This window comes from Colletotrichum phormii, assembly GCF_030913505.1.
Source record: "Colletotrichum phormii strain CBS 102054 chromosome Unknown BDP81scaffold_9, whole genome shotgun sequence".
NCBI lineage: Eukaryota > Fungi > Ascomycota > Sordariomycetes > Glomerellales > Glomerellaceae > Colletotrichum > Colletotrichum phormii.
Window position 1 is genome coordinate 1,722,689 of NW_026851451.1, and position 18,544 is coordinate 1,741,232.

The window sequence follows — 18,544 nt, forward strand, 5'->3', positions numbered from 1 at the left end:
TAGGGTCCTGGGGGTGACGAAGTATCAATATCTCTGTATTGATTGATTCTGCGTGAGGAGTAGAAGGGAGATTCCAACCGGAGGTTGGGTGGGTAGTCGAGGTCTAAGTGTACCCCCTCGAGGTGGCCCATGCTCTTCCCCTACTCGCGGCCGAATTGGACTTCCAATCCGACACTGACTATCTCTCTCTTTTAACGTCTAACTGGTACGGTTGGAAGGATAATTCGAACGCTGCGAAGTCGTGTATCAGGCGTGTAAGACCAGTGCTGTCTAATGTGCCCCTTTCTCCTCCTTCCGAGGTCCCTTCCGTGTGACCCATCCCTCCATTCGTACCGTGGCCTTCCCCTTGTCGATGAAGTGTTCCAATCCCTGGTTGGGGCTCGCTTTGGCGGCGGCGTCGGCGATGGACTGTGCTGGGTAGGTGGCTCTTCGTCTTCTGCTTGTTGGTCGTCGGGTTCGTCGTCCTCATCGTCTGAGGGTGCTGCGACGATAATTTCGTCGAGGACAACTTCCTGCTCAATCTCAGGGGGTGGAGGTAGGTCTTCCCCTGGCTCTCCTCTTTCTTGTGGTTGATCTGCGATCTCCTCGTTGTCGTCTCTCAAGTAGGGTCGTACAGCAGTGATCGATACCTCCAACGGTTGGTCTCGATCTCTGGCTACGACGCACGATCGCTCGTCGACGGAGATTAGTCTGAATGGTCCCGTCCATTGATTTGTAGTTGACCTCCAGACTCTCACGTCTGAGCCTAGTGGCATGTCGAGGTTCGATGAGATGTCTGGTCCATTACGTGTAGCCAGGGCTTCATTGACTTGCCTCCTCGCATTGACCTCGCGTAGCGCCTTCATGGCCTTCTCGATGCCCTTCGCGCGCTGGACTACGTCTAGCGACGGTGGCGAGGCTGTGGTCGTTCTTGGATAAGCACCGAAGACGAGGAGCGTTGGGACTAGTCCTTCTGGTCCCATGGTATCATTGCAGCATTTGAATGCTGATTGGAGGCAGTCTTCGTCAGGGGCACCGGGATTCTCGTCTTTGATTATCTTGAATGCCCTTTTCAGCTGTTGATGTGCCCTTTCCACCTTGCCGATGCTGTGATGTGCCTCGACTGGTACCACTTTCAGTTGGATGCCGTATGATTTCGCATTATCCCTGAATTCTGTGGACTTGAAGCTGGTTCCGGCATCTGTTCTTATGCCGTCAGGTGGGCCGAGGTACGTGTCGATCCACGCTCTTTTGACTGCTGCCCACACCGTCTTCGCCTGGAGGTCGTCGAGGAACTGTCCACCTTGGAATGATGTGGCCGCATCAATGATGTGAAGAGCCGGCTTGCCGTTGAGGTAGAAGATGTCGATAACGATCTCCCAGTTGAAGTGAATCTCATCTTGCAACTTGAAGCGGAATCTGCGCGGCCTTTGGGCGTTCATTTGACATTGATGGCAGATTTTCGTGATGTGCTCCAAGGCCTCGGTCTCGACGTCGTTGCCCGACTGTTTGAGCAAGTTCTGTAATCTCGGGACGGATGGGTGCCCAAAACGCTTGTGTAATCTCCTGAGCTCAACCTCGGTCAAGTAGTATACCGACCTGCTTGCGGTCTCGAGCTTCATAAATGCGTGGCCCCATCGTCTTTCTACTTTTTCGAAGTGCGTGCCATTGGAGATCCGGTTCTTGAGGTTCTCGAATGTGATGCCTAACCGGTCCATATCTCTGAGGCATAACAGAAAGGGTGTATTGACCGGAAGGATATGGAAGGTCATGGTTCCGAAGGTGGTGGTGATGCTCACCGTACCAATTCCCACCAGTTGGTCCCCTGGGCCGAAGCTGATAACGGCGATGCCTGCCTTCGACCTGTCGAGCGCTGCTGGGTAGATCTTCTGTAGCGCTTCCAACTGGCCCTGTCCCCCGGTAGACCAATGTGATGCTCCGGTATCAGGGATAATCCCTTGGAAGACGTCTGGCCCGTACCTTTCCTGGGTATGGTATATCTGGGCCGTCCCCTCGTCTGGCTCATCTGGTGGATATAAAAAGGGGAGTAGTGAGGCCCCTGAGCTTGTCTTCCTTTTTTTCTCGGTACGGGTGTGATCATCCAATGCTTCTTTAGCCAGGTTGTGGTCACTCAAGGCTTTGCTTGATCCTTGGCTTCCTTCGTATAGGGCCGACGATCCCTTACTTCGTACGAATCTGCCTTGACAACCATGGAAGAATGCCTCCTCGTTGAGGGTATTGACTGCTTGCCTGTCATTCAGAGTGGAATATCCTCCTGACGATGAGGGAGCGAAGAAGACGTGTTGGACCTCGTCGACGTCGTCGAAATCGTTATCGACGATATCGTCGATTCTGTTAAGGAAGGGAGTGATGTCCTCATCGATGTCAGATTCGTGATCAGGATCCCCTTGTGTGGAAGGGCCCTTTCCCTCGTAGTCGATGAGGAATTGCTGGAATTGGCCCGGGCTCGACTTGCCCTCAGTGCCTTTCGTCTGCTTGTATTTTTCGTACGACTTATCCCTTTCCTCTTGGGTATGGCTTGTCGACCAACAGCCGTCTTTCTTGCAGACCCAGCACTTTCCGCGAGGCTGATTTCCGCGTGGCCTGAATCTTGTGGCTGCTGTTGATCCTCCTCGTGTCTCTTGCTCATTGGATCGGTTGCCGTATCTGGCTTCCTTTCCCTTGCCGTTGTATGTACGGTCGACCCAGTGTTGTTGATATGGTGCGTCAACTGCTCGGAATTGCTGTTGTCTGGGCATCCTGGCCTCGATGTTGAAACTCGACCTCAGCCGTGAGCAGAGGGTCTCGTAGTCGGTTGGCGGTGCGTGCAAAGTCATCCTTGCCTCGGGGACTCGCTGGACCGCTGTACAGAGATATCCGACTTTTCTCTCGTTGGTTCCCTCCGTTGGCTGGGTCTTGGCCAACTTGTCGATCTTGTCGATAAGCTCCTCGAGAATCTCAACGCGTGGCTTGCCCTCCATTCCGCGAGCGATAGATCCATATGAAAGTGCCCTTAGCTCGGCGAGGAGCTCGAGGCTCCTATCGTGTGTCTCGAAGCGGCTTCGGATTGCGTCAACAACGCTGAGGAAGTCTGATTTGTCGAGTGTACGCACCGCGAGGTAGTAATATTCCTCTGCCTTACCCGTGAGTACAATCGTGATAGCTGAGTGGTATTGGTGTTCCTTGATTCCTGCCTTCTCGCAGTAGTCGTAGAACATGGTCAGGGTCTCTTGTAGGACCTCGTACTTCCCCCCTGCATACTTCTTCTCTTTTGGGAATATCTTCGTGAGGTCCGTTAATTGCCGTGGGTTAGCGATGATTGGATCCTGCTCCTCGCGTGATTCGCGTGGTGTCGAGTTGAATCGTTGGCTCTGTGTAGTTGAATGTGGTTCTATTCGCATATCACCGTTTTGGCCCATGGGTTGCGATGTCGACGGTAACCTTGTGCTTGTAATTGCAATTGGAGGAACCGTTGCTTGACGTACTTCTGGAGGTGGGCCGCTGTTGGCTTGTCTCATATAGGGGCCGATTGCGCCATTGGTGATCATCAAGAGAAATTCTGGCTTGGTAATGCGCTGCCTGAACTCGCTAAGCCGGTATATTGCGCGGTCGACTTGCTGTTGGTTCCAAGGCGTAAATTCTGATGCCGACAGTGTGGCTGCGAGGGTCTCGTGAGGTTCTCTCGTAGCTGACGAATCTGGTAATATGCCTCGGCCATGAAGGAATCTGACGACTTCTCTGACGATACCGTCGTTGGCGCTTGCAAACCATTTGCCTGGCCAGTGGCCGATATCATCGGTAATCTGGTAAAACAGGGGTTGCCCCTCGAGTCCTTGCTTAGCGTAGATTTCCATTAAGAAAACGAGGGCAGCGTCGACCCGCTCGTTATCTGGTGTATCCGATGGTCTGAAGGTCCACTTTCCCCAGTATGAATTGTTGATGTCTAGCCACTTGAGAGGTATGGGTACCCTAGTCATCGCCATTCTGGTTGACTCGCTTATAACCGTACCCTGGCTAGTGCTCGTATCAGAGACAGTCGGTGTGTTTGATCTTGGTGGACTGGGGGTCGAGCCGCTTATCGGGCGTGGCAGCAGCAGACTGTCGTCGCTGGCCTGATTAGACGGGGTCTGGCTCGATCCCGCCTCTCCTTGCTGACGGGCGCTAGATCTCGTCGTTACTCCTAGCCTCGTTGCCGTGGGTTCCTCGGGCTCAGCCGCCATCTTGGTCTTCTTCCTTGGTCGCGTGGTGCCCTTTTGTGCTTTGGTCGAAGGGCTCGTACTTCACGCGTTGGAAGGTATAGTCGGTATATTGTCTCGCGGGCGTAAGTCGCAGGCTGCGGAAAATAGATATAATTGTCGCGCGGTCTGGTCGCGGTTGGTGTACTTGACAGACTTAAATTCGCGGTCTTCCCGCGATGAAGTCGGTATAAGTAAAGGGTCCTTCGTCGGTCGTCGGGCGCTCGAGGCGTCTGGCCGGTCGACCGTCAAAGGCGTTGCTGACGTGATGGACGCCTCCTCTCGTGAGATTCGAGAGGTCAAGGGAGCACGATTCCTCTATCCCGTTCGGTATTAGAGGGTCGCCTCTTCTGCTTTCGTGGGATGCCTTGCTGATCTGCGATAGTGGAATTTAACCACTGATCAGTGTTGGTATTCCTCTCACAGGGAATTTGGTTCGAACCGTAGGGTCCTGGGGGTGACGAAGTATCAATATCTCTGTATTGATTGATTCTGCGTGAGGAGTAGAAGGGAGATTCCAACCGGAGGTTGGGTGGGTAGTCGAGGTCTAAGTGTACCCCCTCGAGGTGGCCCATGCTCTTCCCCTACTCGCGGCCGAATTGGACTTCCAATCCGACACCGGCCTATCAAATGCTGGCGTCGCGCCCAGGGATATCCGGACATACATACGACAAACCACAAACTCTGTAGCAACCCAACAGGATATCTACAATCATATTGCAGCCATCAAACGAGATGTTCGTGGAGGGCAGACCTCAATCCACGCACTTGCCAATCAGCTTGACGAGGAAGGCTTCTGGAGTCGAATGCAATTCGCACCAGATGGCCGCGTTACAGCTGTCTTGTTTGCCTATCTAGATTCCTTGGCCCTCCTATAAGCTTACCTAGACGTAATGTTGCTGGACTGCACTTACAAGACCAATAAGTACGGTATGCCGCTTCTTGATATAGTTGCTGTCGATGCTTGCTAGCGTTCCTTCTGTATCGCGTTCGTATTTCTTAGTGGCGAAACGGAAGAAGATTATACCTGGGCTTTGGAGCGGGTCAGGTCCTTGTATGACTAGTGTAATGCTAGCTTACCTGCGGTTGTCCTTATAGATCGCTGCTTAGCATGCATTAATGCTGTAGCCGCTATCTTTCCATATTCGGCATCTTTGCTTTGCCTCTAGCATGCAAACAAGGCGGTGCTTCAGCATTGCTACTCTGCGTTCGACCTTGCCAAGACGAAGACAACCAGTAGCCCTGCAGCGCCAAAGTCATCGACTGACAACTGGGAAGAGTTCTACAAGTCCTGGCATTTGATTGTTAGCTCGCCGTCTGAGATGACCTTTCGGGAACGTGTTTCTCACTTCGAAGAACGCTATCTTACGGACTATCTTGAAGAAGTCGGCTACGTTACGTCCTTTTGGCTCTATCCGTATAAGGAGAAGATAGTGAAAGCCTGGGTTGATTAGCATACGCACTTTGGTAACGTGGCTACCTCGCGGGTTAAGGGCATCCATGCTCTGCTCAAATCGCACCTAAAGAGATCTACGTTGGATCTGTTCGAGGCTTGGCGAGCGATGAAGTACGCGTTACTTAATCAGCTCTCGGATCTGAGATCTAATCAAGCCAAACAACAGACACGAATACCGGTCGAGCTTTCGGGAACAATATATAGCGCAGTACTTGGCTGGGTATCGCATGAAGCCCTCCGGAAAGTAGAAGAGCAGCGGAAGCTGCTCAGTAAGAATGGCACAGACCATTCCTCAGTCTGTACGGGGGCCTTCTCTTATGTATACGGTCTACCATGTCTACACAAATTAAAGGCTTTACAGGACCAAAATCTTGTTCTGCTACGTGAGCACTTTCATGCGCATTGGCACCTGAGGCGTGAAGGAGCGCCGCAGTTGTTACTAGAGCCTCGCCAGCGCATCGAGCCCAGGTTGCAATCGGAGAACCCCCGAATTCCGAAGTTAAGCACTAGGCGAGAGCTAAGTGGGTTTGAAATCATTAGAATTTCATTACGGGCCCCAAGCATATAGTAGAAAGTGGCTTGATTCCTCTAAGTGGAAGATCCGTATGAGGGTCATATCTATATCCCATCGGGTGCGAGTTAACGTCAGTACGAACATCTCCAGTTTTTCTCCAACTGAAAATCTGATTTGAATTTTTGGTTCGTGGGTATAAGGGAAATAGGATCGGATTATCATATAATTCGCTATTTCCCCTCATGAAAATACGTACTCTTGTACTGACGTCAACTCGCACCCGATGGGATACCGTACAAGACGGGTAATCGGCTTGTGGAAAGCGGTATCGTACGGCAGTAACCGGCAGCGACACCTTGAAAGTTGCACGAGCAACAGCTTGAATGACGGCCGAAACGCCATGAATGAAACTTACAAGCTTGCCTCATATTTACGATGACATCGATGAGCCTGTATGTTCAATTCTAATGCGAGGGAGGAACGGTCCGCCAATCCGCACGCCTGCGCAAAGCCGCATAGTCTCACCGAGACTCACGAGTCATTTGCTTGGAGAGGAAGAGAGGGAAGTGCGAGCCGCCGCCTCCCCCTTGGCGCCCTCCCTAATACCCGCCTGCCCGACTGCCTGCCGACCGCAGCACTGGCCCCATTTTGGCAGAGTCAATGAACCGCTAGTGTGGGAGAGACCAGGTGTTCCAACCCGCGTTATATCCCCACGAATCCACACATATCAAACCTGGAAACCTGGGGGCTCCATGGGCAGCGTGGTGTGAGAAGCGGAGTTTCTCGCAACATCTTGAGTCTTTTCAACTCGTGTCCAGGCCTGATCATCAACGTCATTGGCACACTGCCGCGCTTGAAGCAGCAGGGAGTTATGCGGGGTTTTCTCTCCGCAAGTAGGTGACATGGGCACTGGGCACACCAAACACCGGACGACCTAGCAGGCTAGCATCAGCCATCGAGCCATTTTTGATTTCTCCCGAAGTTCACGCGGATGCTGCCATTCACCGGCCATCAAAGACCGAGCCGAGCAATATCTGTTACTCTGAACGCCAAGGAAGAAACGCAACCCCATGGCACGCTATGGATCCCAGACAAAACGATATATAGCAACGGCATGTCCCGGCCACTTGGTAGAACCTCTGCTTGGGACATCACCATCTCGACCATCCATCAAACTTCACATCCTCCAGAATGGGCCACGCAAAAGAAGCAAACGCCAAAGCCGTCGGTGCTGAACTGGCGGCTGTACTACCAGACATTGGCCCCTGGTACAAGCAACCTCACATCCTCCGCCTCAACCTCTGCATCGCCTCCCTCATCATGTGTGCCTCCGCGAACGGATACGATGGTTCCATGATGAACGGCCTGCTCGCGCTGCCCCAGTGGCACGCCTTCATGGAGCAACCGACCGGTGCCTGGCTAGGCTTCGTCAACGCCGCCTACTCTCTCGGCAACGTTCTCGTGTACCCCGTCGCCGCGTGGGTCTGCAACAAGTACGGCCGCAAGATGGGCATCTACGTCTCCTGGGTCAGTCTAGCCGCCGGGTCCGTCCTGCAGACCGCAGCACCCAACGACGTCGCCTTTGTCTGCGCCCGCTTCATCATCGGCTGTGCCTCGGGATTCTTCCTCTCGGCACCTTTGTTGATCTCGGAAAATGCCTACCCTACGCACCGCGGGTTGGTCTCTGCTCTGTACAATTGCGGCTGGTACTTTGGTGCGGTTGTGGCCGCCTGGGCGACGTACGGCACCAGAAACCTCGACCACTGGGCGTGGAGACTGCCCTCTCTGTTGCAGGTCACTCTCCCCTTGCTCTCGATCCCCGGTCTGCTCCTCATCGGAGAGTCTCCTCGGTGGCTTGTATCGGTAGACCGAACCGACGAAGCGAGAGCCATCATTGCTCGGAACCATGCTGGCGGCGATATCCACTCACCTCTCGTCAACTTTGAGATGATGGAAATCGAAGACACTATCCGGGCCGAGAAGGAGGCACACTCGGAGACAAAATGGTCGGATCTGTGGTCCACTCCTGGAAACCGACACCGTCTCTTCATCTCCGTCAGCTTGGGTGTCTTTGCACAATGGGTGAGTACTTTGAAAATGCCTTAGCAAAAAAGACACGATACTAATGTGACTCTAGTGCGGTGTTGGTGTCGTCAGTTACTATCTGGCCATGGTACTTGTAAGTGAACCCGTCAAGACACCCCTAACTCACTGGACCCAAGTTCTGACATGTGGCATCCTAGTCCTCTGTCGGTATTACGTCTGTCGACGACCAAACTCTCATCTCCGCATGTATCCAAATCTGGAACCTCATATGCGCATCCACCGCCGCTATCATGGTCGATAGGGCCGGCCGACGAGGATTATTCTTGGCTTCGGTAAATGCTCAATTCTTGGATCGCGGACCAAAGATTATCGCTAACACAAAGATAGGGCACCATCATGTTGATCTCCTTCTCCATTGTCACCGGCCTCTCCGGCAGCTTCGCCAACACCGGCAACGCCCCAACCGGCACAGCAGTGATTCCCTTCCTCTTCATGTAAGACCCTCACCAACCAAAGCCCAACACAACAAACTAAACATTTCCACAGCTTCTACCTCGGCTACGATATCGCCCTGACCCCACTAATGGTCTCCTACCCCGTCGAGATCTGGCCCTACCGCCTGCGTGCCAAGGGCCTCACGGTAGCCCTCATGGTGAGCATCGGCTGTGTCTTCTTCAACACTTTCGTCAACCCCATCGCCCTTGAGGCCATCGAATGGAAGTACTACTTTGTCTTCCTCGCTGTCCTCGTCATCATGCTCATCAGTGTCTGGTTCTGCTACCCCGAGACGAGAGGCCGGACGCTCGAGAATATGGCGTACATCTTTGACGGCGAGTCTGCGGAGGTGGGCACGGGTAATGCCTCGAGCGCGCTGAAGGAGGCGGAGGCTTCCCATGTGGAGGTCACGCACAAGAGTAAGATTGTGGAGATGGGTGCACATGCATAGGTCTAGATTCATATGGGTCTACATGTACTCTGTACTCCGTACGGAGTAGTGGAAAGTCAGGCGTAGGAAGAAGCTTAGTGCCAATTGAAATTTATTGAAGTTTACCAACGTAAGATACCAGGCCCATTTGGAAGTGCTTGCCGGGGATGTTCAACATGGCCGGGGTGGTTGTCCACGGAAAGTTTCCACATCTACGGATCCGTTCCTCGACCCAGAGAACGGATCCTGAGATCACAGCATACCTTGGTACGGAGTTTTTTCAATTTACCAAGTAATCCAGCTCAACAACGCTTAGGAACTGTTGCAACGACGTTCTAAGTCAACGTCTCCCTACACGGAGAGTTCTCTCTCCATCCACTAGTCACTTGACTCTCTCCTTATGGCATTCCATAAAGCAAGCTTGAATCTCGCTCACAGCCCCTATTGACAAGGATCTCCGCTCCCCAAAAGTCCATCTCCAGCCTCATCCCTGTCAACCCCACAACGGCATCCCAAAATACCCGGTTAATTGGACAAAACTCCCCTTTCAGCCACCGGAATGGGTGACAATCCGGCGGCGGCTCTTAGCTTCGGCATCCCACTTGACGCGGTGCCCGCCTCCATCAACATGCAATTCCGGGATCGAGAAGTCTGTTCGACGCGACAGGTTGTCCGACACTCCCCGAGCTGAGTTCTGCTAGTGCACCGACACTCCCCGGGCCAAGCTAAGCTCATCGAAAACCTCCTAATACGCGTTCTCTCCTGAGCCCATCGCCGGATCAGAAGAGACAGCATTTGATCAAGGTGTGAGTCGGTGACTCGGTGAGAAGGAACTGAGCTTGCAAAGCTGAGCCTGCCAAGACCCCACCCATGCTCAAAGAGTCCTGCCCCGCGTCACGCCAAGTTCCATGTGAGGCAGCTGCAGCCGCCTTTTGTTGTTGAACGCATCACGTTTGCGTAGGTTAGCTTGGGGATTGTAGAATGCATACCAACGTCCAGAGTACAGCGGCGCTATACTCGGCCTTGGTATGGGAATAGAGGGGAGATTGCGACTTCTAAGCTCGGCCAGGCGGGGCACAGTTGTCTTCTACACATCGCGTCAACCACGGCCGTCTCTCACCCAACTCTCGCAAGTTCATACCGCGGAAGCCGCGGAAATCCATCACCAGACACATATTCTTGAACACTAAAGCGATTACATCTCTGACAAAATAACTAACAAGACCAGAAAACATCGTTCAGATCAAGCGACTCATCGTCGTCGTCGTCATCCGAATCATCCACAGCATCAACCCGCCTGAAAAGCTTCAAAACCCCCTTGTTACCACACGCAGCCGCGACGTCGACCGCAGTTTTCCTACTATTATCCTCCAACATGGGATCCAGCCCCTTCGCCGTCAAAGTCTTGAACCGAAGAACGTGACCTTCCGCCGCAACGTGCAACAAGCTCTGTCCGTCATTATCCAGCGCCCCGAAATCCGCGCCCGCCGCCTCGAATGCTGCGATCCCTCCCTCTTCGTCGTACGTCTCCGGGTCACGATTTTGCGTGTAGATGTCATGATGGTCGGCCCTGAACCCCGCGTAGTACCAGAACAACGGCGTCTCCCCCTTCGAATTGCGAGCGTTGACATTACACCCGCGCTCGATGAGCGTATTGAATAGGGGCCGCATGGCGGAAATCCAGAGCATGCGAGAGAGAACGTGTAGGACAGTGTTGCCTTCGTTGTCTGCGATGAGGGGGTCCGCTCCGGCTCTGAGAAGTGCCTCGGCTGCGGTCGTACTCTTCTCGTAGAGAGCGCGGTGGACGGCCAGGTACAGCGGCGTCTTCCCATCCTCGTCTTTCTGGTCGATAATCGATGGATGTTTCTCCATCACATGTGCAAGTGATGTTTCGATAATCGGCGGTTGAAGGAAGCGCTTCGAAGGAGGTCTGAGCATGTGATGAAGTACGTTCTGCCTCTTGTTGTCTCGTGTTTCCACATTCGCGCCGAGGGAGACGAGATGGTGGAAGAGCGATACCTCCTTCGATGTCTTGGGATCCCATGGATCTCCTGGCAGTAGGCTCAAGGGTACATCGGGACCCCGTTTAGAGGAGCAAGCAGCATGGAGAAGAGTTCGACCACTGCTGTCTCGATGATTGGCGTCGATCCCCGGCAGCTTCAAGAAGGGATGCACAATGTGTCCGCCACCTATGAGCTGGTGCAGGACGACACATTCCTCATGTAATTGCGGCTCAACGGAGTATTCTGGGTCTCGTGTAGTGTCGTACCCATCGGGCAGCTCGCCAGAGCGACTTGTTGTGTAAAAGCTTTCCTCTTGCCGCCGAGAGTAAATCTTTTGGTGGTAGCAGTCTTTCCCAGAGCATCTCACAAAAGTAGCCAGCGGGTCGGCTCCATGAGACAAGAGGATCTCGATCAAGCTGAGGGCGCTTGAGTGAACCTTTGTTCTTTCCTTCTGGTCATGTGCGTAAGCGTTTCTGCAAGTTTTCGCCGCAGCGCGATGTAAGGGGTACCACTCGGCGTCTGGGAGACCACTCAGGTCCCATTGACGATTCTGGGGTTTCCAGGGTACTTTGTCGTTCTTCTCAAGCCGAATGTTGGCATCACCACCGGCAGACAAGAGAGCATCAAGCACTCCGGGCTGCATCTCGTTAATAGCACCAAAGATTGCATCAGCGTGAACTATCGCGCCGTGCTTGACCAAACAATGAGTCAGATCAACGTCGTGTCCTGCATAAGAAAGACAGCTTCGTCCCGCCTTGTCCACGGCATTAACGTCTGCTCCACTCAAGATCAAATGGTGAGCGGCGTCTTTATGGAACAGTCCGATGCCATCTTCTGTGCCCAAGGCCATATGGAGCGGCGTCTGCCCTCTGAAGTTTCTAATTTCCAGATCTGCACCCTTACTGATCAAGTACGTTAGAGCCTGAGCGACGTGCCACCAGTGGTAGCCTTTGGCAAGCGAGTGCAGGGCACTATCTTTCGCCATGCCAGTCTCGCCAGCCTTCTTGGACTTTCCGCACAGCTCATCGATGTCAACGCCGAAGTTCTCTACAAGAAGCCGGACCATACCGAAAATGGGAGCCTCTTGGTGGACTGCTTGTAACAAAAATGCCTGGCAGTATTCGTTGCTGATGTAGTCTGACACATCGTGAGTCCATGTTTTGTTGTGGCCGAATCCAGGCAGTTTCTCATCGCCCGATGCAACCCAAATGCCCTTTTCCACCTTTGCTTGAGCCACGAGCAAGCCAATGCGGTTGACAAGAGAAGTAAAACCTCCTCTGACGAGGGCACCCAAGTTAGTAAGCCCATTCTGGTGAGGGGCCAGGAAGTCCACGCTCAGATTGAACAACTCTTCAATCACATCGTACTCGCGACGTCTAAGTCGCGTGATGAACAAAGTCTCGTTAGGTTTGCCTGGTACAACGACGCCAGGCTCACGGATTGCCTTATATATGGCGTCACGTCGGTGAGAGAGGAGCTTCTCGTCAAATGTGGGTAATCTCTGTGCACTCTGTGTTGTTGCCTTGGAGCTCTTCAATGGCCGCTTCTTGATAGCATCTGATAAGCACTTCAGCGCATACTCTCGGCAGTCAGAAGTCGTGTCAGTCAGAGAACCGAATTGTGTGTCGTTCGTGCCCCAGAGATTTTGCTTGGTCAGATCGGCACCGCGTTCAAGGATCATCTCTATGATCTCTTCGAGTCTTGCCGTGTCTTCGAGTGGATCGAGTGTGTCTCTGCCATTACGCCGACTACTCAGGTACGGGCGTGAGACGTCTTCCATCGTAAGACCTCCACATGCCCCATTCTCATTGTCGTGGGGTAATCTCCTACGCCATAGCTCGAGCTCATCTTCGAACTCAGTGATTGCAGGCCGTAACTTCACCGCCTTCGTATTTGCTCCAGCTTCAAGCAACATCGAGACAACCTCTGGCCTCCCTGAGAGAGCAGCATAATACAGTGGTGTGCAGTCACATCCGCGGATGGATTTGTTGGCTGTAGCGTTGACTCCAGTGATTGGGCTAGTATTTGGCTCTTTCAGCCAGGCTCCTCTGTTTTCCGAACCGCCAAATGACTAGCCCAAATCCCGCCTATGAAGAGCGTCAAGAATCATGCCAACTATGTTAGCCTGCCGACATCTGGCGGCGAGATGAAGCGGCGTCAACCCTTCGTGTGTCTCGATCGTAGGGTCCGCACCTGCGTCAAGCAGTTTCTTGGTGAGATACTCTGAAACAGTTGCGGCTAGATGTAACGAGGCTATTCCTTCCTTGTCGCGAACATTGATATCTTTCGTACGAGAAATGACCAGGTCCAAGTAGGTCTCAACCTGGTCCACATGACTACCCTCGGCCTTGGTACAAAGCCAATGAAGCGGTGTTCGACCACGATGATTAGGTTGATTGACGTCAAGCCCCAAGTCGAGGAACATCTTCAACATTTCTAGCATGTCCTTTGTTCTATATTCGGTGTTGAATCGCCAACATAATTCGTGGAGTAAGGTGTTGCCCTGATAGTCTGTTTCATGAACATCCAGACCTAGACCCACAAGGAAATCAAAGGTAGAAGGACCTAACTCCGGTCGAACAAAAGAGGCATGGCCTTGCTGTGTCTTGACCACCTCATGTAGAAGGGTCCTCCCTTTAAAATCTCGAGCTTTTAACATGGCACCCCCTTTCAGGAGCTTCATGATCGTATCATGAAAGTTCTTTTTCGATCTGGAAGCTTGTCCTGAGATGGTCCGAAAGAGGAGTGTCGCGCCATTCTTGTCTCTTGCATTGATATCTACGCCTGCTTGGATCATGATGTTCATCAAATCGAAAACACCTGAGTTCCGCGAGAACATGATGTCCAGGGGCGTTTGTCCGGATTTGTTCCTCACATTCAGGTCTGCGCCAGCTCGTAAGAGCGCTTCTATGATTTGAGGTTTTGAGTTGTAGGATTGCAAGGAAATGTGTAAAGGCCCATTGCCGTCCTTATCAACGATGGTGCAATCGGCGCCGTACTCGATGAGCTTGAGGGTCACGCCGGTGTCGTAGCCACCAAGGGAGAGGAGAAGCGGTGTTTTCCCATTTAAAGTTGCCCTCCTGTTGATTTCGGCCTTACCAGCTTCTACAAGTAGAGACAGAGACTCAACTGACATAGTCCCATGAAGGGCAGTGCAGCCATCGTTATTGGCGACATTGACATCGACACCTGCATCGAGCAGAATTCTCAGCCACACGGGATTGCCGCTGGTTACGTGCAGCAGAGAATTACCGGAAGGAGACCTATCGTGAATGTCGGCTCCCTTTTCGACGAATAAGTCCAGAAGACTCTTGAGCTTATCCGGCTCAGCTTGTGGAGCACTGCCTCTATTTGACTGCTCGAGAGCGGCGTATAAAGGTGTAATTCCAACAATCCGGGGTTGATCGTTTTCTCCGTGAGGCAACAACATTCTCCTGGCGCCCATCCCAGCAAACTCGTCATAAAATTCGCAACGTATTGTTGGATCGGCCCCTTCATTTAGGAGAAGCTCCATAATCTTGATGCGTGTGCTCCGGCTTGCCATGAACAGAGGCGTACCGCCGCAAACCTTATGGTTGATATCAACCCCAGGGTGTTGGAGGACCCGCTGTACCAAATCATGTCGGCCTGCTCCAGCAGACCATGCAAGAGCCTGGTGAACCGATTCTTCATCCTTGAGAAAAGGCAGAAATGCCTCCAGGGCCTCGATGTGCCCATTTTTACAAGCATACTGTATACAACGTTAGCGGAAGAATGATATTTTAGGTTATGCAAACATACAGCTTGTAAAGACGTGATCACTGACCATCAGAGGAGTATGTCCCTTCGAACGTGATGCGTTTCCGCACCGACGTCCCGCATTCTCCATAGTCTTCTTCGTCAAGGGGTCCACTCCAGCGCTCAAAAGGACGTTGATAACCTCTGAATGGTTCTTCGAGGCGGCCTCATGCAAGGGCTTGCGACCACTCTTAGTCTCGTCCTGATCGGGATTCGCACCAGCGTCTATGAAGACCTGAACAACGTCGGCCATCCCATTCGAAGCAGCCCACCATAGCGGAGTCTTGCCGCGGACATCCACCGCATCTACAGTAGTCTCGGGAGATGAAAGAAGATGTTTTGCGTATGCAGTGAGCCCATGCATTGCAGCGATGTGGAGAGGCGTTATGCCAGAGTCGGCATAACCCATGGTGAACCACTGAAGTTTGACCCAGGTATCCTTAGAATCTGGATCACGCATCAGCTTATCAAGCGTCACGTTAACGTTGGTCTGGTCGTGGCCTGCAGCTGTCGATCTAGTGACATGGACATGCCAATTATCCAATGCATAAGCTAAGAAGGGATACTTCAGCTTCAGTTTGACGATTGGAGTGTCTCTTGCTTCTTTGGTTTCGTCAAAGACTCCGGAGAGCAAATAAGCCAGGCAAGCCGATCCGAGGCTAGCATTTGTCTCTCCATACTGAAGCACCGGGTAACCTTCATCATCAGATGACCTGGTCGTGCCCTTGAGGTACTCTGTGAAAGAATGATGAATAACACACACGGTCTCGTCCGGCAGGATTTCCAAGAGAGGACCACATGCAGCCCTGACGAGGTCTTTGGCTCCCTTCAAGTCCTGATCGGCATCATTGTAGGTGACGTTGATCATCTCAGCTATCTCGAGGACTCTGAGAGGACGAGTCGCATGGGTAATCCATTGCAGGATCAGACGTTGAATGGCGCCAGGAACTCCGGATCTGCAGGAGTGTTCGTGGAGTAAATCGGTGTACATTTGGTTCATATCGAATGGCAAATGGGCGATAACCGCCTTGATATCGGCCCCTGGCTCGAGGAAAGAGTCCATTGCCAGCTTTGCATAGAGAAAGAGGCCATTAGCCCGACCTAGAATGACCTGTTGGATGAGCTCTCGATCATGGTCGGAGATATTCGAAGAACTCAATGCTTTTCGCACAAATGTCGAAATGTCGGCATCCACCACGTTCTCTTGAAGACGAACCTGGTTGCACTTGGCATGTCGCAGAGGGCCCTCAACGGCAGGAACCGGACGACTCGTGATGAGGACTTTCACCTTCGAGGGATTCCAGCTACCAAGCTTGGCTAATGCTTGTAGAAAGACATCGTTGCCACGATCCATTTCGTCGAGAGCATCGGCGACACAGTAGACTCTACCGGGCAGTCCCGAAATTGCCAGTCGAAGGTCGTCCCACAGGTCTTGCATCGACATGGTAGCAAGCAATCGAGTTTTGTCGCTGTATCCCTCCTTCACGACGTACCCTCTCAACCGCTTCTGAAGTGGGAGGCTGTACGTCAAGATTTGGTCAAGCCAGTCTCTTAGAAGTGCAGCCGGTTCGTGGTTCGCGTCAATTATTTGTCGGAAGAAGAAGTAAAGCACTGGACTCCCTTGGTTGTTGCCCGAAAGTTCCTTGATGATCCTCGAAGCCAATACCGATTTTCCAGACCCTGGAATCCCTTTGATCCATAGCAGACCGGTATTTTCGCTCTGCAGCCAGTACTTGTAAGATTGACTAGCCGTCAACCAGTCGCCGGTACCTGGGGCGCGAGAACCTAGGTGCTTGCGGTACTCGCTGCTTTCGAAGTCATACGAAGTAGGTTTCAGCCAGGCTCTGATTTTCTGAATGACCTCGGAGGATTCGGGCAGGATCTGTTCGGGATTGTAGTTGCTGACATCATCTCGGTCAATAATCACGGCATCATCTTCGCTTTGGGAATCCATCGCTTGTTGGCAACTGAAGGAGTCCGAGGACCCTGCCTGCCCCAGGAAAGTGGTGAGAGGAGGTAGACTAGATAGGTTGACGTCGGGTCAGATGTGCAGAACTTGATGGCGAGATAATATGCGGATGAACACAAAAACCAAGAGAGGCTAAGATTCGATCAAATACCGAACTGATGAGGTCCAATTTGACTCATATCATCAGATGAGGCGACCAGGCAGCCGCATGTCAAGCGTTGAGTTGTTGCCTGCGTGTAGGCTGCCAATAGGCTAATTCCACGGGTACCCGTGAAAATGACTAAGCAAACTGGCGGCACGGGTCTTGAGCCAATCGGAGGCGCGACTTAGGTTCCAATTATCCTTTCAATTTACGATTTAACCATAATATACTCTTCGGGTAGATTCTCAGCATACAACGCCTCCTGTTCGGCGTTGTCTCTCGCGACTCGATTCCAGATATCGCCCATACCTCTGCTGCTACTCCGAAAAGGGTTGTCTCCCTCCTCAGCGAAAACAAGCTTATCAACCCGTTCCTGCTCAGCTCTGTCCCAGTCTAGATAAGCCATTATCTCTTCCTTTAGCCAATCTCTTGACCCCTTGGAGGTGGTGCAGCGTCTGTTCATCTGCTTATAGTCAAGACACCACTCATAAGACTTCTTCCCATAACGCAGTAGAAGACCTATTGCCCTCCGATACTCCTGGTTTGTTTTGACACTTCCACGAGGCTGGGCGGCATACCAGGCGCTTCTCGCTGCACAATATCGTTCGTATATTGCCTGGGGCGAATCGTATCTTGGAAGCGAGGGTGAAGGCGAACGCCGAGACGGCGATTGCACGTCAGGTGGTGATATCCCGGCATCCACTGCTCCATCTATCCCATCGAGTGCTGTTGGGCTACAGATACATTGCTCCACTCTCTTACCCACTCTTAACCCTTCACATCAGGAATACATGACAGTACGTCATTTACCCCTAGGAATCCCTGGCTTCCCTTCACCACCAAAATCGCCTATCTACACATGCCAATTCGTCACGATGGCCTCGAGCGACGATAGTGACTCTGAAGGGTCTGTAAATTCCTGTATCAACGTTGCGATACTTCCTGAAGACCTCGCAAGCGCCTGTACAGCTGACTGTACGCCCGAGAAGTGTGATAGCGCGACTATACGCCCACATGAACCACCTTCGCTGGAACGAGGCATACTTGTTAATAGCTTCTTTCTCCAGCTCTGGGGCGAGCCGGAATGGGCTCGGGCCAACTCTCAGTACGAATGGCGAAGGACCCTTTCCACCCAGCTAATTCAGCTCTTTGGGCCATTAGTTCATGGGAGGCAACGGGCCCGGCCCCAGAGGGCCACTGATACAAGAGAGAATTCCATTCCATGGCAACAACATACGAGGGTATCACGGAAGCCCTCTGCTTGCTTGTCTTGTAACAACAAACGAATAGCATTAGGCGAAGTCACACGGAACTTTGCGAGGAGATAGGAGAAAGAAGACGAGGTCAGGATGCAAGCAGTGTGGGGTTGCGATTTGTAACTCTGATGATTGCTGGTACCTTTATCACACTCAAAATAAATAGGCAACCGAAGTACCTTTCAAATAGGGCCATTGATTGGTCGAGAAAACTCTTGGCTGCCCCTGAGTGGTCAGGATCC

At 52.4% G+C, this 18,544-nt stretch overlaps 2 protein-coding genes across 2 annotated transcripts; one reads left to right on the plus strand and one right to left on the minus strand.

The window, feature by feature from the left end:
- The first annotated feature begins 7,165 nt into the window (after window positions 1-7,165).
- Window positions 7,166-9,365, plus strand: BDP81DRAFT_223606 (general substrate transporter). The gene is made up of 5 exons (XM_060582825.1): window positions 7,166-8,266; window positions 8,322-8,363; window positions 8,428-8,562; window positions 8,618-8,724; window positions 8,777-9,365. The coding sequence occupies exons 1-5, from the start codon at window positions 7,376-7,378 to the stop codon at window positions 9,174-9,176; spliced, it is 1,575 nt and encodes a 524-aa protein (XP_060446024.1). The 5' UTR covers window positions 7,166-7,375; the 3' UTR covers window positions 9,177-9,365.
- Window positions 9,366-10,370: 1,005 nt separating this feature from the next.
- BDP81DRAFT_518906 (ankyrin repeat-containing domain protein) lies at window positions 10,371-16,889 on the minus strand (the record flags this gene model as incomplete). The annotated part of the gene is made up of 4 exons (XM_060595936.1): window positions 10,371-13,229; window positions 13,275-13,661; window positions 13,701-14,888; window positions 14,964-16,889. The coding sequence occupies 4 exons, from the start codon at window positions 16,887-16,889 to the stop codon at window positions 10,371-10,373; spliced, it is 6,360 nt and encodes a 2,119-aa protein (XP_060446025.1).
- Window positions 16,890-18,544: the final 1,655 nt, after the last annotated feature.